Source organism: Symphalangus syndactylus, chromosome 12 (assembly GCF_028878055.3).
Source record: "Symphalangus syndactylus isolate Jambi chromosome 12, NHGRI_mSymSyn1-v2.1_pri, whole genome shotgun sequence".
Lineage (NCBI taxonomy): Eukaryota > Metazoa > Chordata > Mammalia > Primates > Hylobatidae > Symphalangus > Symphalangus syndactylus.
The window spans coordinates 132,617,029-132,634,818 of NC_072441.2; the positions used below are offsets into that span (position 1 = coordinate 132,617,029).

General features: G+C 53.7%; 3 protein-coding genes across 13 annotated transcripts in view; 2 read left to right on the forward strand and 1 right to left on the reverse strand.

Moving 5' to 3' along the window:
- Positions 1 to 3,194, forward strand: part of ZSWIM5 (zinc finger SWIM-type containing 5) — a 184,396-nt gene extending 181,202 nt beyond the window's left edge. For 2 of the 6 annotated variants that reach the window (XM_055255733.2, XM_055255732.2), the window contains one exon: positions 171 to 3,191. In XM_055255733.2, the coding sequence (XP_055111708.1) occupies positions 171 to 1,033 (863 nt within the window). In that variant the 3' untranslated portion in view covers positions 1,034 to 3,191. Of the gene's footprint in view, positions 1 to 170 lie in introns of all 6 variants that reach the window. The other 4 variants (XM_055255735.2, XM_055255738.2, XM_055255734.2 and 1 more) reach the window with 4 other exon arrangements.
- A 687-nt stretch (positions 3,195 to 3,881) lies between these two features.
- Positions 3,882 to 7,608, reverse strand: UROD (uroporphyrinogen decarboxylase). Of its 5 annotated transcripts, none has more exons than XM_055255741.2 (10): positions 7,438 to 7,608; positions 6,423 to 6,535; positions 6,228 to 6,307; positions 6,089 to 6,151; positions 5,652 to 5,849; positions 5,374 to 5,535; positions 4,885 to 5,022; positions 4,625 to 4,725; positions 4,455 to 4,521; positions 3,882 to 4,120 (listed from the first exon to the last, which is right to left on the reverse strand). In XM_055255741.2, the coding sequence occupies exons 1-10, from the start codon at positions 7,443 to 7,445 to the stop codon at positions 3,959 to 3,961; spliced, it is 1,092 nt and encodes a 363-aa protein (XP_055111716.1). In that variant the 5' UTR covers positions 7,446 to 7,608; the 3' UTR covers positions 3,882 to 3,958. The 5 variants fall into 5 exon arrangements, with proteins under 5 accessions (XP_055111716.1, XP_055111715.1, XP_063483782.1 ...); XM_055255740.2 differs by lacking the exon at positions 7,438 to 7,608 and adding an exon at positions 7,158 to 7,307; XM_063627712.1 differs by lacking the exon at positions 6,228 to 6,307 and having other exon boundaries at positions 7,438 to 7,591.
- A 54-nt stretch (positions 7,609 to 7,662) lies between these two features.
- Positions 7,663 to 17,183, forward strand: HECTD3 (HECT domain E3 ubiquitin protein ligase 3). Of its 2 annotated transcripts, XM_055255739.2 has the most exons (21): positions 7,663 to 8,556; positions 8,739 to 8,899; positions 9,162 to 9,254; positions 9,334 to 9,469; positions 9,771 to 9,886; positions 9,972 to 10,085; positions 10,228 to 10,310; positions 10,754 to 10,919; positions 11,138 to 11,219; positions 11,865 to 12,047; positions 12,175 to 12,227; positions 12,419 to 12,483; positions 12,639 to 12,742; positions 13,302 to 13,421; positions 13,535 to 13,624; positions 14,924 to 15,130; positions 15,352 to 15,481; positions 15,595 to 15,669; positions 15,793 to 15,874; positions 15,989 to 16,060; positions 16,153 to 17,183. In XM_055255739.2, exons 1-21 carry the CDS (start codon positions 8,188 to 8,190, stop codon positions 16,235 to 16,237), a joined length of 2,586 nt encoding a protein of 861 aa, XP_055111714.1. In that variant the 5' UTR covers positions 7,663 to 8,187; the 3' UTR covers positions 16,238 to 17,183. The 2 variants fall into 2 exon arrangements, with proteins under 2 accessions (XP_055111714.1, XP_063483696.1); XM_063627626.1 differs by lacking the exon at positions 9,334 to 9,469 and having other exon boundaries at positions 8,122 to 8,556.
- The last annotated feature ends 607 nt before the right edge of the window (positions 17,184 to 17,790 follow it).

The window sequence follows — 17,790 nt, forward strand, 5'->3', positions numbered from 1 at the left end:
TCTGGCCATCTGAGATGCTCCCCTTGCCCTGGTTTGCCTCATATCATCTCAAGGTTGCTGAGGAGGGAGAACTCACCTCTGCAGGCCAAGTTCAAACCCCAAATGGTAATCTGGGTAGACCTAAATCAGGACCCAGGTGGCCACGGCTGAGCTCAGGCTCTCCCTGACAGGTGTGCGGGCCCTGGTGAGCATCTTGCAGAGCTGGTACACACTCTTCACCCCTACTGAGGCTACTAGTATTGTAGCTGCCACAGCAGTATCCCACACCACTATCCTGCGCCTCAGTCTTGACTATCCACAGCGGGAGGAACTGGCTAGCTGTGCTCGCACACTGGCCCTACAGTGTGCTATGAAGGATCCACAGAGCTGTGCCCTGTCAGCCCTTACACTCTGTGAGAAAGACCACATTGCCTTTGAGGCAGCCTACCAGATTGCCATTGATGCTGCTGCTGGTGGTATGACCCATTCACAGCTGTTCACCATCGCCCGCTACATGGAGCTCCGTGGCTACCCGCTACGTGCCTTCAAGCTGGCCTCATTGGCCATGAGCCATCTTAACCTGGCCTACAACCAGGATACTCACCCAGCCATCAATGATGTGCTCTGGGCTTGTGCTCTCAGCCACTCTCTGGGCAAGAATGAGCTGGCAGCTCTCATCCCCTTGGTGGTGAAGAGTGTGCACTGTGCCACAGTGCTTTCAGACATCTTACGACGCTGCACAGTGACTGCACCTGGCCTGGCCGGCATCCCAGGCCGCCGCAGCTCTGGAAAGCTCATGTCCACTGACAAAGCTCCATTGCGCCAGTTGCTGGATGCCACCATCAATGCCTATATCAACACTACACACTCACGCCTAACACACATCAGCCCTCGCCACTATGGAGAGTTCATTGAGTTTCTAAGCAAGGCTCGGGAGACCTTCCTGCTGCCCCAGGATGGCCACCTGCAGTTTGCCCAGTTCATCGACAACCTCAAACAGATCTACAAAGGCAAGAAAAAGTTGATGCTGCTGGTGCGAGAGCGCTTTGGCTGAGAGAGCAGATAGCTCACCGCCAGAGCAGCCTGGGTTCCCAGGTAGTATCAGGTCAGGCCAAGGGCACTGAAACATTTGTCCACCCTGAGAGAACTCTGAGCATCTGTGGCTGAGGCCAAAGGACCACAGGGCTAAGGATGGGGAAAGTCCAACTCTAGTCGATATGCCTACCTTGGCAAGCTTCTGACTACAGCCTACTGTTCATGGAGGAGCTGGGCCCTGCAGATCGACCAGAAACCCCACAACATGCCACCTCATGCCCCTATATCCTGCGTGTCCTGAGCATTGGCCCTGTCTCCCTTGGCAAACACAGAACACTGTTCCATCTCAGGGATTGCTTAACCAGAGAAACAGACACATTTATGGGACTGTAAATATTATATGTGTTGCTAATTATTGTAAACTTGTAAGTATTTATAATTCTGCTTCTGATTGGATGGGCACTTGAAGTAGCTGTGGGTAGGAGGATATGCTTATTTTCTGAGGAGACTCACAACCATTTCTCAGGTTTCCCTTGCAGAGTGTTTGCTGGTAGCAGTGGAAGAGTGAGGGTGCCAAGGAGAAAAATGGCCAGTTAGAATCAACCCAAGTCTAGTCTATGCAGAATCCCCCACCTACAGACAGGGCATTTATAGCCCAGTGGTGAGGGACAGAGGCCAGGACTGGACTTAAGACTTTTGCCTCACAAAATTATGAGGACGTTGAAGCTCCTGCCTCACACAGCCTCTTCAGGAGCCTGCTGAACGCCTGAGAAACAAGTGCAGGGAGAATGTGAAGGTCTGGGAAGCCGCTGAGTTCATAATATTCATCTAGTGTGGTCACCTTTGTGTTAGAGAGTGTGTGGTTTCATCTATAATCGTGTGTGTGTATCTTTATGGCTAAGTACGTGTCTATGTGCATAGATACATCTGTGCATGCCTGTCTGTATGTGCACATATATATTTATATGTATATGTCAGCTCTATGGCTGTGTACCTGTGTGAATATGTGCACACTGGACTGTGAGTTTCTACATGAGGATATACACATTTTGCGTACATGTGAGGATGCACATCTTTGTGCAAATGCACTCATGTTTGTGCATGTTTAGTGTGTATATCTGGGTACATGAGTGCATGTGTATCAACATGTTTGTATCTGTGTCTTTATATGTGTAACTGAGCGTATATCTACATGTAGGGATGTCTGTGTATTCATGTTTGAGGATCTGCATCAATGTGTCCTTTGTTTTTGCCAGATTTCTCTTTCCCATTCCTCTTAAATCTCTCTCACCAGCTAAACGTTTGTTCCCCATCTCTGTGCCTCCTCTATTCATTCTCTCACCAAACAAACTTCTAAGCACCAGTCTCCCTCTGCCATCAGATTGGCTGCTTTAGCTCCACAGTTCTCGTCTAGCCCCATACTTGCTTTCTTCCCCTGCCTTTCTACCTCAAGCTTCCTTGCCTGCTTTTGTCACAGTCTCATTGCTCGCTGACTTGGAGGTTAGGGCTGGTCTGCACTTAGCCTCTCCATTCCTAATTTCTAGCCCTAGTGGGCAGCCCTCTTAGCCCTGGCTGACCTCCACAGTGTATCATGTTCCTGCTACCTTCCTGACCCCTGTGCTCGGCCTGGAATTGTTATAGGAGGTAGCAAGGGCATTCAGAAGAGTCAGTTGGAACCAGTGTCTTGGTGTTTACTGTTTCATGTCTTAGTTCCTGAGTTGGGGGGTGGGGTTTGATAGGGAAGGGGTGGTATAGCTAGAATGTGAACTAAGAACTTCTCCATCTGCTTTACTTTTTCTTTCTTTGACAAACTGTCACCTTTTTTACTCCAAACTGACCAAGAAGTTGTATTTGCCGTTTGTGGCTACTCAAGTCTTACTGTCCAGCCAAGGGCCCCTATGTCTCAGCCCAATGGGTTGGTTAAAAAAAAGAGAGAAGCCACTCTCATTTCTGTATCACAGTTGCCCTTTTTTAGCAAGTGTGTGAATTCACAGTGCTTTTCTATGAATAAATCATGGATCACATAAAAGATCATTTTTCTAAAAGCAGAAATTGTGTTCTCTCATTAAATGAAACCCATCTCTCCTTTCTGCATTGCCCTGGCTGGGCCAGGGAGCTGGTTCAGCCTACAGCACAGTGGGTGCCTAGTGGTCCAGGGAGATGCAGAATGACAGATAAAGAATTTCTTGCCATACCAGACCCTTCTCCAGGGCTTAGAGATACCTCAGAGCCTTGTCTTGGGAAGCAGCTACCACCAGGAAGGGCAGAAACACCAAGATCTTGAGAAAATTAAAGGGGATGCTCAGAAAAGAATATCAAGCAACCTTGAGTTGCCAGAGGGTCTTTTGGTTTCCGAGGACTTCTTGCCTTGGTGATGATGGACTTGTCTCAAGCTCCAATCCTAAGCAACCTAGCTCTGAGCTTTGATGTCCTCCATATATTTTGGTGTCAAAGCTGAGGGTCCCTCAGCTTCTCCCTGCTCACCTAGACTCCCATCTTCTTCCCCATGCCTCTCTGAAGTGTTCTAACCCCTTCTATGCCCCTTTTTGATGTATACTTCCCTTCCTCCCCAGACATAAAGCCCTATCAATTTGGCCTTTGTATGCTGTGAGGACCCCACCTGTTTTTCTGCAAATGTGACAACCTGAACTGCTAGGAAAGCTCTACCCTACCCCATGTATCTGGGACTTAGGTATCTGAGAGTAAGATGGGAGTGAGAATCCTTAAGTGCTATAGTACATATTCACTGATACCCATCCCCCATGACTTGTGAAGAGGATATAGAGAGGGTTCCCATGGAAGGAGCAGAGGCTAAGAAGAACTGAGGATATGGGCACAAATCTTTCACAAACAAAACTACACAATAGTTCACCTCTGAAACTTTTATTGTCCTGGAAAAGATCAATCATCTGTGTTAGTGGTACTTGAGGGTAAAGGTATACACTCAGTTCTGTCGAAGCAGACGTGAGTGTTTATGCACAGCATCCACAAAGGCGCCCACATGTTCTGGGTCCATGTCAGGATAAAGCCCATGGCCCAGGTTGGCAATGTAGCGATGTGGCCCAAAGTCATCCAGCATCTGCTTCACCAGCTGCCCGATCTCCTCCTGAGGGACCAACAGGGCACTGGCTACAGGAGGACCAGCAAGCCTCTGTCCTCCCTATATATACTAGTGACAAACGCATATGTAGGCATGCTTCTACTCAGTGTTATTCAGTCATTCAATAAAATTTATCAGATCCCTAATATGGACCCAGGCATGAAACATAAACACAAATGAATAACAGCAACAAAAAGTCCGATCTTCCTAGGGCTTATGTTGTACATACAGGGTAGAAGAAAAGGACAGACAGACATTAAAAACAAGTGCACACAGAATAATACAACCACAGCCACAGGAGTGCACAGTAACAGACACACAGAGGGGCCCTGGCTGTTACCTCAGATGCGTACAAGGCACAGGGGTCCAGGTTGCCCTGCAATGTCACCGTCTTCCCCACACACTCCCTGGAAGCAAAGCCAGTGCCACGTTCTGGTAACAGTATACATGGCAGCTCCCCCCGCCAACACCCCCACCTCAACCTCAAGGCCTCACCCTTCCATGGCTTACCGGGCTTTCTTTGGGGCCACTGTCCAGTCAAGCCCAACCACCTCATAGCCAGCTTGGGCCAGCTCCTCCAGGGCAAAATGCCCATCCTTAGCAAAGATGATCTGGAAAAAAGCAGATCTCAGGCTACAGAGGGCCTTGCTACAACCACTAATCTTTCTTGACTGTACTTCTGCTGCCCTCCAGTGGTCACTCCAGTCCCTGCAGGACTTAGCCTGAAAGCTCCACAGGCCCACTTTCACTCAACCCATCCCAATCCTCACCATGGGCACTGGTGCCAGGCCTGCCTCCCGCAACCTGGCCTTCACTTGCTTGGCCACATCACGGATGTAGGGCAGTGCAAACTTGTTGAAGAGCTGTGGGCCAAGATGCCCTGCATGGGACTCAAACAGCTGCAATGCCTAGTTAGGGTATGGTGAAGAGAAATATGTAACACACAAAGAGGAAGTTCCCCCCACATACAAAATCCACCTCAATTTTCCCTAAATGACTTCAATCCGATACTGCCTGACCCTATAAACCCAGTAATTAAAAAAAAAAAAAATTACTTTCCTAAGATCCCAGCACTAACTTTGGTGTCTGAAAACTCAGAGCATTAAGCCCCACTGCCAGTGTCAGGATGGGCTTGGCTGCTCAGCTAGATCACTGGAGGCCAAGGTTCTTTCATCCCTGGCGTTAAGACCCCTGCCCTCTCAGGTTTAGTTCAGGTCCTTACAGACCAAATCCCAGCCTATTTCTCTCTCAGGACTCACCTGGGCACCAGCCGCCACCTGTCCTACCAGATATGGGACCAGAGCATCAGTGAGGATGTGAAGCAGCTGGTGACTAGCCTGAGGTCTCTGATAGAGCCAGCGCTTGGCCTGAGCCATGGTGCTTGAGCCACCACCCTCAACCATGTATGTCATCAGGGTCCACTACAGAAGGATAGAAAGATGGTGTCACAGAAGCCAGACTGACCCTTCCTTTGTCTACCCCAGACCTGCCAGAGTGATCTCCCCGCGCCCCCAGTCCCTGCCCTGTCCCACATTACTGGGGCACCAGCAAAGCCAATCAGCGGCACACGTCCAGCCAGTCGTTGTCGGGTAAGGGTGATGGCTTGGAACACATAGCCTAGCTCAGAGGCTACCACTTCTGGATCCCGTAGGCGTTCTAGGTCCTGCTCTTCTCTTAATGGCTCTGGGAAGCTGGGTCCTTTGCCAGGTACCATGGTCACCTCCATGCCCAGTGCCTGGAGGGGGAGAAAACATCTGGGTTCCCAAAATGGAATCCAGGAGGAAAGGTTCTGTTCAGCTCATTCCAGGAGGAAGGAAAAGGAGAATAAAACTCTGCCAAACTCCATCTCTTTCAACTTTAGTTTTTCCCTCGATCCAGTTAGGATAAGTGCTTATTGTAAACCTTGACTGGACTGATAGGAGGATTTTCAAGGGGTCCTTGGATTATATTCCAGGATCAGGTTTGAGTGGGTACCTGGGGTACAACAAGGATGTCGGAGAAAATGATGGCAGCATCCAGAGGGAAGCGACGCAGTGGCTGTAGGAAACAGGAGACAGGTTGCTAGGTGGCAGACTGAAGGCATAAATCTTTCCCTCTTTTGTGGACCCCTCACCTGCAGAGTCAGTTCACAGCAGGCCTCAGGAGAGCGACACGTGCTGAAAAAGTCCTGGGCAGCCCGGGTTTCCCTAAACTCTGCATACAGAGGGAAGACGGGGCTCAGCCTTGAGGCCATCCAGAGCCCTCCCCTGCCCTTGAAAACTTTTCGCCCTGCGGAGTTTTATCTAGATTTCCAGGCCCTGACTCTTACCTGGTAAATAACGGCCTGCCTGGCGCATGCACCAAACGGGAGTGTAGTCTGTTTCCTCTCCCCAGGCTGCTCGCAGGAATGTGTCATTCTTCAGCTCCGGAAAACCCTGAGGTCTGGCAATCAGGTTGGGGTGGGGGTAGGTGTCAGTATGCTAGGCTGGAGGCTGGGGAAAGCGCGGGTTCATAAGGCCGATTCAGTCCAGGACCGCTATCTACCTCCTCCAGGCCAGCTCCCAAACCCTGGCTTTCCGCCCGTTCCGCCTCCTCTCTGCCTATCAGGTGGTGCACCAACTCCAGAAGGGCCCGCCCTGGGGCCTCTTCCCTGCACTTAGTCTCTACTCTTCCAAAATCGAATGCAACTAGAGGGACTGGGGGGAGGGAATGAAGGCCCAGTAAGGATAGTTTGGGGGTCTTCGGACTAGTGAGTCTCAGAAACGGGAATGTCACTGGGCTGGTTCAGGGGCTGAGAATCCCCAGGCTGGGGGATAAAGAGGGATCAGAGTTGATGGTCCCAGAATAGAGATCCTGGTTGGAAATCCTGAGGCATCCCTTGAATTAAGGCCCCTGGGATGAACGTCTCAAAAATCCATGGTTTTAGGATTCAGGATCCCAGCTAACGGAGTTCAGGTTGGGAGATCTCCAGGGTGGGGAAAGAGGAGTACAGGGATAGAGTCTTGAGTTGGAAGACCCAAATTAGAAGCCCGGCTAGCCACACCGCGTGCTCTGGAGAACTCACCCCAACCCGTTCGCTTCCATGGTCAGCTGTCTGTAACTGCGAGCTCAATCAGCAGTTTAACCTGAATCTGAGCCTGCCCCCCCCAGTCCAGGCTCCGCCCCTTTCTGTAGGGAACCCAGGGCGTCGCCATGTTGAAGATCACATGATCGGACTCCAGCGACAGCTCCAGGGCTGCCCTGGCTGCTGCCCGTAGGACCCCTATCTTTTTTCACCGTAAAGTCCGCTGTAGCGACGCAAAAACAAAGGCCCAAAAGAAAATTCCGCTGTAACTGTATCTTACGGTGACATGAGGAATTTGTTCTCATCTGACGGTCTGGGTATCCGGAGGCTTGGCGCAAGTCCCACTCATGATTCCAACAGTCTTATCCAGCCAGGGCCATACTATAGCCTGGACCTATAGTAGGTGCAGAGGTTAGCTCTGCTCAAGACAGCCCCGGCCTTTAAGGAGATACAAGACTGGGGAAACAGAAATCAGCAATCACATTAAAATGAATGATGATCACCAGTGTCCTTGGGATTAGGAGTGACAAACAGAATCAACCCTAATGACTCAAGACTCCTGTCAGTGGCAGGGGAAGGGGCCATTGTCTCAAACATTTTAGTCACACCACCCATAAGATAGGGAGTCCAGCAGATTCGTTGGGAGTGGGAGGAAAAACAGCAGGACGAAGAACCAGAAAAATGACTGTTGGCAATGATCCAGGCTAGCTAGAATGGTGACTTGACTGAGGGTAGTAACAGTAGAGATAAAAGGGTAGTTGCAAGGAAATGGAGAGAGAGAGATTGATCAGGTAGCAATCGCCAATCTTGGGTTTCGTCGGCTGGGTTAGGGTGGCACAGAGGTAGGTAATATGGTTGAGTGTAGGGGTACACGGTGCAATACGGTGAGAGCTGGGGTGCGCTTAGTCCAGAACATACGGCGAAGACGGCCCAAAGGCGGGGCAGGGCGTGGTGGGAAGCTCTGTCGGCGGTCGAGCCAGCTGTTCCCCGGGCAGGATCGCCCCTAGGCGCTCACCTCCGCCACTTCGCCATGGCGGGTCCTGGCCCGGGCGCGGTGCTGGAGTCCCCGCGGCAGCTGCTGGGCCGCGTGCGCTTCTTGGCAGAGGCAGCGCGGAGCCTCCGCGCCGGGCGGCCGCTGCCGGCAGCGCTGGCTTTCGTGCCGCGAGAGGTGCTCTACAAGCTTTACAAGGACCCAGCGGGACCGTCGCGCGTGCTCCTGCCCGTGTGGGAGGCAGAGGGCCTGGGGCTGCGTGTGGGCGCCGCAGGCCCAGCCCCTGGTACCGGCTCCGGGCCCCTCCGCGCCGCCCGCGACAGCATCGAGCTCCGGCGCGGCGCCTGCGTGCGCACCACGGGCGAGGAGCTGTGCAACGGCCACGGGCTCTGGGTGAAGCTGACAAAGGTGCGCTCTTCCCTGCCCAGGACCCGGTAAAAGACCCCCGGGGCCAGAGAAACCTCTGGCTGTTTCCCTTTCCTCCCCTATATTGAGTTGGCATTGCGTTCGGTGCCCTTTGCCCTGGGCTGGGCAGGACAGGCAGCTGGGCAATTCCCTGACGGCTGTCCCCATCCTGCGCGTCCCGGCAGGAGCAGCTGGCAGAGCACCTGGGCGACTGCGGGCTGCAGGAAGGCTGGCTGCTGGTGTGCCGCCCGGCGGAGGGCGGAGCCCGCCTGGTACCCATCGACACTCCCAACCACCTCCAGCGGCAGCAGCAGCTCTTTGGCGTGGATTATCGGCCGGTGCTCAGGTCCTGCACTTGAAGGAGCGGGTCTTGCTGTCAGAAGGCCGGGCCAGGAGGGCTTGGGAACACTTCAGCCACAGCCCTGGGGTGGGTGGGATACTGGAGCGGAGGCAGGGTTAAGAACAGACAGGGGCGGGACGTGAAGGGGGCTCGGGTGGGGCGTCTGGAGACGGAGAGATAGAGCCCTGGAGAAGGCTACACGGCATGGAGGTAGTGTCCTGCTTCCCGCTGATGCCTCCCCATCCCACTCCCTACTCTGTGCCCACAGGTGGGAACAGGTGGTGGACCTGACGTACTCACATCGCCTGGGATCGAGACCTCAGCCGGCAGAGGCATACGCAGAAGCTGTACAAAGGCTACTGTGAGTGAGCTGGAATGAGGTGGGGAGGAAGGAGCTCTGCGTCTGGGCCCAGTCTAATTAGGGGCTTGGGGTTGCTTAGCTATGTACCCCCGACATGGACCTACGAGTGCGACGAGGACCTGATCCACTTCTTGTATGACCACCTGGGCAAGGAGGATGAGAACCTGGGTAGCGTGAAGCAGTATGTGGAGAGCATAGACGTTTCCTCCTACACGGTGGGTGCTGGGGCTCCTCCCACCCCAGGCAAGATATAGTCACACCCCTCAAGGCTAGATCCAGAAAGAACCCCCACCTGCAGGCCAGGACCAAAACAGGGTCCCCACGGGCCACACTCGGTTCAGCTTCCCATCTTGGAAGTCTATAGGACCCCTACATACCCAGCGGCCTCCTATCCCATACCAGTTGCCCGTTAGCCCAACTTCGCTATGCTTTCTCTCTGGTGCTCCTGGCCCAGGGCACAAGCCCAGCGCAGGGAGGGAGGGTAACTGCTGACTCCACCTCTCTGCCCCTCCCCAGGAGGAGTTCAACGTGTCCTGCCTGACAGACAGCAATGCCGATACCTACTGGGAGAGCGATGGGTCCCAGTGCCAGCACTGGGTACGGCTTACCATGAAGAAGGGCACCATTGTCAAGTAAGTAGGCTCTGGGCAGGACAGTGTGGGTGAGCCATGTCCCTGTGGGTTCACAAAGACTCATATTCACATTCTGACCCTTCAGGAAGCTGCTACTCACAGTGGATACCACAGATGACAACTTTATGCCAAAGCGGGTGGTGGTCTATGGGGGCGAAGGGGACAACCTGAAGAAGCTGAGTGACGTGAGCATTGACGAGTGAGCACGCTGGCCTGGGGAGGGAAGTAGGGCATGTTCCAAGCCTAGCCCAGCTTGAAAGCCTAAGTTTGAGTGAGACTCTAGCAGTCTCTGAAGGCCTGAGGCAGGAGGTATCTGAAGTGCCTCACACTCATCTCCTCAGGACCCTGATCGGGGATGTCTGTGTCCTGGAGGACATGACCGTCCACCTCCCGATCATCGAGATCCGCATCGTGGAGTGCCGAGGTGAGGCTTAAGGCTATAAGGAGGGAAAGAGAACCCGGCGTGGAGATGGGGGCAAACAGACAGTGAGTGTGGAGAGAAGAGGATGGGCTTGGAGTTAGGGTGAAGGTGATGCTGAACCAACTCCAGGATTTGGAGCTTTGGGGCCTGAGCCAGCTGGGACGTGCCAGGTATAGGCCTGCCTTGAAGCCATACAGGTGGTTGGGCTCACCTGGAAGAGGAACTGAGTTGGGACCCTCAGGCATCCCAGCGTTCTAGTGAAAAGACAGAGGAATCAGCAGGAATAGATCAATCAGAATCAGGTGATAGAAGGTGATCCTGAAGGTCTCAAGTTTCTAGGGGCTAATGGTGACAAAAGGCTGAGCGTTCAAGGAGCCATTCCCAGGTCTGAGGGCCAAGGAGGCAGCAGGTGCCATAAATGACCTCACTCTGACCCCTTCCCCCAGATGATGGGATTGATGTTCGTCTCCGAGGGGTCAAGATCAAGTCCTCTAGACAGCGGGAACTAGGGTTGAATGCAGACCTGTTCCAGCCAACTAGTCTGGTGCGATATCCACGCCTGGAAGGCACCGACCCCGAAGTACTGTACCGCAGAGCTGTCCTCCTGCAGAGGTGGCTGTGGTCCTGGACCTATGGGCCCTTCCCTTCCCCCAACATTGAGCCTTGTGTGTCTGCATGGAGGAGGTTCCCAAGGTCTCATGGTATAAGCTGTTCAAGGGTCAGAGAAGCCCCCAGGTCCTGCCTGTTCCTGTCCCTTTGTGTTGGGGAGTTGGGGGTCTTACATGTATGCCAAACTCTGGCTGCAGTCAATCTTTATCTACCCATGCCAGATTCATCAAGATCCTCGATAGTGTCCTGCACCACCTGGTACCTGCCTGGGACCACACACTGGGCACCTTCAGTGAGATTAAGGTGAGTCGACCCGCCCAGTGCTGGTCTTGGCATTGCCCCTTCCTGGTCACATAGTTGTTCATTCCTTAGCAGAGTTCCTAAAACTTGCTCTAGGGCAAGACGCTTGCTGGGTCTGGGAACATAGGAAGAAAGCCAGAACAAACGGTCCAGATTTAGTGTTTGGGAGGCTGTTCCCCAGCCTCCTTGGTATTCCAGAGTGTGTGGAATACCCAAGGGCTGTTGACAGCACAGGCAGGACAGGTTGCATGAAAGGTACATACAGGGAGTTACCAGCAGCTCAAGATGACTTGAGAAAAGTGTGCTGGTAGGGTGTGAGTATGATAGAGGAATGAGGGTGGAAGGATGTGGGCAGGAGGCAGGTCCTGGTTGCAGAGGGCCCTGTGGGCCAGGCTGTGAAGCAAGGACTTTGTCCCCGGGTAGTGGAGCTGTTGGAAAGGTGAGGAAGGTAATGACAGTATTAGATTTTTTTGTTTTAGAAAGCCCTCCCTGGTGGCTGAACTAAGGAAGGGACTGGAGACAAGGACAGGGATGGACTAGACTTGGACTGAAATGCTGGAATTGGATACAGGCAGAGAGGAAAGTTCCAGGGCCTGGACAGAGGCTGACTGCCCGCTCATTCCTGCTCTGGCCACCTCTCCTCACTAGCAAGTGAAGCAGTTCCTACTGCTGTCCCGCCAGCGGCCCGGCCTGGTGGCTCAGTGCCTGCGTGACTCAGAGAGCAGCAAGCCCAGCTTCATGCCACGCCTATACATCAACCGGCGTCTTGCCATGGAACACCGTGCCTGCCCCTCTCGAGACCCTGCCTGCAAGAATGCAGTCTTCACCCAGGTCTGCACCACCCAGGGTCAGACTGAGATAGGATCAGTCAAGGGCCAAGAGGGACCTGAACAAGTTCTTGGGGCAAGTATGGGGCCAGGTCTTGCTTTCCTGTGACTCCCTTCCTCCTTGCCCCCAGGTATATGAAGGTCTCAAGCCCTCTGACAAATACGAAAAGCCCCTGGACTACAGGTATGGCATGAGAGTGAGGGACTTACTAGGGACACCCGTTTGCGCGCACACACACACACACACACACACACACACACACAACTGCTCGAGGCACCCCTCGCCATGACTGCTTTTCCCAGGTGGTCTATGAGCTGATGAATTGTGCTACACCTGGCCCCACATGATGACAAATCTGCCCACGTTTTTTGCAGGTGGCCCATGCGCTATGACCAATGGTGGGAGTGTAAATTTATTGCAGAAGGCATCATTGACCAAGGTGAGGCCCTGAGGGAGGATCTCAAGGGTCCTGCTTGTTGCCCTATCAAAGTGGTAGAGGCTTCTTACCAGCTCATGATGATGGGAGTCCTATTCATTATCCCATTATGAGAGCTGGGCTCTTGAGTGCCCAGCTGAGGGCATCTGTCATTTCAGGGGGTGGTTTCCGGGACAGCCTGGCAGATATGTCAGAAGAGCTGTGCCCTAGCTCAGCGGATACCCCCGTGCCCCTGCCCTTCTTTGTACGCACAGCCAACCAGGTAATCTCCATTTCCATCTCTGCAAACCTCCCAGGTGCCAGATTGAGCTAGAAAGGGGGCAGAGGAAGGGGCCAGGCATGGTGGCTCACTCCTGTAATCCCAGCACTTTGGGAGGCCGAGGCGGGCAGATCACGAGGTCAGGAGTTCAAGACCAGCCTGGCCAATGTAGTGAAACCCCATCTCTACTAAAAATAAAAAAAAAATAACCGGGCGTGGTGGCACGTGCCTGTAGTCCCAGCTACTTGGGAGGCTGAGGCAGGCGACTCACTGGAACCCAGGAGGCGGAGGTTGCAGTGAGCCAAGATCACACCACTGCACTCCAGCTTGGGTGACACGGTGAGACTCTGTCTCAAAAAAAAAAAAAAAATAGAAATAGGGCAGAGGAGGGACTGAGTTGCTCAGGGCAACCTCTGGGCAGACAGGGAGAGGAGGAGCCACTGTGCATTCGAAGGGATCATTTAGTGGAAAATGTTCCCAGTGGAAAATGTTCAGGGAAGTCTTTGGGCCAGGAAAATAGGGTGTATCTCATGCCACGCTCACAGCTCTGTCTCTGGGGCAGGGCAATGGCACTGGTGAGGCTCGGGACATGTATGTGCCCAACCCTTCCTGCCGAGACTTTGCCAAGTATGAATGGATCGGACAGCTGATGGGGGCTGCCCTTCGGGGTAAGGAGTTCCTGGTGAGTAGCCTTATCCACGCCCCAATCGGATCAGCCCTGGCCCCTGGAAGGAAAGGCCAGCCAAACCTGGGCAGCTCAGGGTGAGAAGACAGTGGGGAGTGTTTGTCACACAGGTCCTGGCCCTGCCTGGTTTTGTGTGGAAGCAGCTTTCTGGTGAAGAGGTGAGCTGGAGCAAGGACTTCCCAGCTGTGGACTCTGTGCTGGTGAGTAGGACCCGGAACCAGTGTTTTCTCTGCCCAGCCCCTAAAGATTGGTCATCTCTAAGGCTGTTCTGTACCTTGTTCTTTCACCACACACAAGATCCCTCTCCAATCCATCCACTCCCATGGCTTCAACTACTGTCTCTAGACTCGTGACCCCTAAAATCCTGACCTCTAGCCCCAGCCTCTCCTAAGCCTGGGGCCATATATGTATCTGTACCCTCGACGTTTGCCCCAAGATGGCATCTCAGGCTCAGTGTATTCTTTTTTTTTTTTTTTTTTTTTTTTTTGAGACGGAGTCTCGCTCTGTCACCCAGGCTGGAGTGCAGTGGCACGATCTCGGCTCACTGCAAGCTCCGCCTCCCAGGTTCACGCCATTCTCCTGCCTCAGCCTCTCCGAGTAGCTGGGACTACAGGCGCCCGCCACCACGCCCGGCTAATTTTTTTTTGTATTTTTAGTAGAGACGGAGTTTCACCGTGGTCTCGATCTCCTGACCTCATGATCCGCCCGCCTCGGCCTCCCAAAGTGCTGGGATTACAAGCGTGAGCCATCGCGCCCGGCCCAGGCTCAGTGTATTCTTTATCTTCTCCGAAGACTACTCCCCTCTAGGGCTCCTGCCTCAGAAGGGCACCATGTCCCACTCCTCCCCATCCCAAAGCCCACAGGGCCTTCCTTCACCCCTTCTTCCTCGCCGCCACATTCTTGAGTCTTCCTCTGTAATCTGTCTGCTTTTTCTATCTCACTACTGTCTCCCTGCCTGGTTGAGGACACCTTTCCTCCTTAGCTAATCACTTACTAAAAAGCTAGTGTCCCTGTCTCTGTTCTTACCCATTTGGTCTCCATGCAGCCAGAGTAATTCATTTCACTCTCCTTATTTAAGCTCATTGATGGCTCGGCCCTGGGCTTAGGATAGAATGCAGAATCTGTAAAGGCCTTACATGAACCCTGTATCTCCAGCCACTTGGTTCACATTCAGGCTCCAGCCAAACAGTTTCCTTAGGCCTTTTGCTCTTTCCAGCTTTCTCCAAGATGTTCTCTCTCCTAACTTCCCTTATGGCCCAGCCATCATTTGGGTGTCAGCTGAGATGCCGTTTTCCACAGGATGCCTCCTCTGGCCCCCAAGGCTGGTTAGATGTTGTCTTGGTGCTTTTACAGCTCTTGTACTGACACCCTCATTCCCTGCTGCCTCCACGGGGACTGCCTTGCCTGGCTGTCTCTGCTTCCCTGTGAGCATCTTGTGGAAAGACAGGGACTGTCTCCACAGTGAAAAGGTTACCTCCCTGCCTCTCTCCAACCCCTAGGTGAAGCTCCTGGAAGTGATGGAAGGAATGGACAAGGAGACGTTTGAGTTCAAGTTTGGGAAGGAACTAACATTCACCACTGTACTGAGTGACCAACAGGTGGTGGAGCTGATCCCTGGGGGTGCAGGCATCGTCGTGGGATATGGGGACCGTTCTCGTTTCATCCAGCTGGTCCAGAAGGCACGGCTAGAGGAGAGCAAGGAGCAGGTAGTACCCAGAGGCCAGTAGAACAGAGAGCTTTGGCCCCACCTGAGCCCCAGCTCCTGGGACCCAGAACGCAGCCTGTAAGCCACCAATACTCCAAGAACTCTGGCCCCCACCATTCCTCGGTGCCACCTTTCTGCTGCTAAGAGGCTACAGTGATGCCCCCCAGTGTAAGGCGGGAGGTGTGCCCTCTTCCCCAGCCAAGCCTTTTACCCACTCCCCAGGTGGCAGCTATGCAGGCAGGTCTGCTGAAGGTGGTGCCACAGGCTGTGCTGGACTTGCTGACCTGGCAAGAGTTGGAGAAGAAAGTGTGTGGGGATCCAGAGGTCACTGTGGATGCTCTGCGCAAGCTCAGTGAGTTCCCCAAGGCAGGGCAGGGCAGGGCAGCACAGCATAGCACAGGGGTTGGGGCTCAAGGACTGGGCAAGATGAGACCCAAGAATGAATGCTGGCTTTGTCTCTACCAGCCCGATTTGAGGACTTCGAGCCATCTGACTCGCGGGTGCAGTATTTCTGGGAGGCACTGAACAACTTCACCAATGGTCAGTGGAGGAGGGCAGGGTGACACCTGGGTTTGGACTCTGCTGCTGAGTTGCAGAGGCAGGGTAGAAGTTGTAGACCCTCCCTCACCATCCACGCGGGCACTGATTTCCTTCTCCCTCCAGAGGACCGGAGCCGCTTCCTGCGCTTTGTCACGGGCCGCAGTCGCCTGCCAGCTCGGATCTACATCTACCCAGACAAGCTGGGGTGAGTGCTGGAGGGAGGCCCGAAGGTGCCATGGCCGCCTTCTGTCCTCCCTCCCCACACACGTACATGTGCCCCAACGCATCTTCCTGACCTGTGGTCCTTCAATGCCCCCAGCTACGAGACCACAGACGCGCTGCCCGAGTCTTCCACCTGCTCCAGCACCCTCTTCCTGCCACACTATGCCAGGTGGGTTTTTTCCTAGGCTCGATTTGGGGCCCAGGGGACCCCATCACCCCTGGTAGCATTGGAGGGACCTGACCAAGTCCGCATTCCCACAGTGCCAAGGTATGCGAGGAGAAGCTCCGCTATGCAGCCTACAACTGCGTGGCCATCGACACTGACATGAGCCCTTGGGAGGAGTGAGGCGTGCCGCCGGCTGTGGGACCAGCAGGACTGCACGTGTCCCTCTTGGCCTTGCCCAGGGCGAAGACACCTTCCCTGCCCTGGTTTGGCTGACATGCTCAGCAAATCCCCGTGTGCCCCGCTTCTGTGTGCAGTTGGAGTAGGGGCAGCTGACGTGGTCAGGTGAACACTAGTGGCCCAGCCCCGCAGATCCACAAGCCCTACCCGTGCTGGGGCTTGCTTCCCGAGGTATTTCACCTCTTAAGAGGGAATCTTCCACAAGCCCAGCACAAGCTGCCAGGCCTGAGCGACTTGAAGGGGGCCATCTAGGTCCCCAACCCATGGACTTTGCCTCCATTTTCAGCTCCACCTTTTTTCTCCTATTTTCTCTCTGGCTTTCTTCAGCCATGACTCTCACAGCTAAAAACATAAAACACTGGAGGTTGGTGGAGGCCCCTCCCCAAGCAGGGAGCCTGGGATGGGCGGGGAGTGATAGCCAAACTCCTTGGTCACCTGCTTCAAGAAGGAAGCAGTAGCTGAGCACCTGCCCTCACATACTGCTCTTTTCCTCCTCTCCCTCCATACCAGAGATGTGGTGGCTCTCTTCTTCCAACCCAGTCTCAACACACAAAGTGCCACCACCTTCCCTGACTCAGAACCCACATCCACTCAATGTGAACTCTTTACTACCACGACCTCCGCATATTCCTCACTTCTCCATCACCTCCAGCCTGACTCCCTGTCTGCCCTTTCACCCCCAAGATTTTGCACAGGTTAAGGCCAGTTATGGCCTTTTTGAAATCTGTAATTGCTCCCCTTTCCCCAACTCTAAAGCCTAGACCTTAAACCTGTTCCTAGAGCTATGCACACCCCTGCCCCAGTTTCCCATTCCTCCCTCAGGGCCTCCGTGACACTCCGTGAAAAGAAGTTCTTGCATACTGGAAAGTTGAATAAATGGACAAATTCATTCCTTCAGAATGTGTTTATTGGGCCCTGGGCTTAGGCACAGGGATCACAAGGAGAAATCGACTTTAGTGCCCTGCTCAGAGCCAAGAAGATGGATGTGAAGTGCAAGTAGAGGCTTCTCAGTGACAAACTTTGCACAGTTACACATCTGGGGCTGAGCAGAGATGTAAGGGCCCCACTGCCCAGAAAAGGGAAAACAAGCAAACAGGCTGGCCTGGCATTTTCTGGCATGGATATGGTGACTTGGAGGATGGGAGTCCACTTCTGGAACCAAGTGGGCAGAAGAATTTGACATCATAGAAGACAGAGACTTGGGAGGGCTGACAAACCAGCCAGGTCAGGGTTGTTGACAGAAGTGGAGGAAGTAGTGTCTTTATTACCCTGCCCCCAACCCGGTGCAGTCCTTTTTGGGTTTGTTTGTTTGTTTGGGTCTCTGTTGCTTAGGCTGGCATGTAGTGGTGCAATCACGGCTCACTCCAGCCTGGGCCTCCTGGGCTCCAGTGATCTTCCCACCTCAGCCTCCTGAGTAGCTGGGACCACAAGTATGCCACCGCTTCTGGGTAATTTTTTGCAGAGGTGGGGGGTCTCCCTATGTTGAGCAGGTTGCA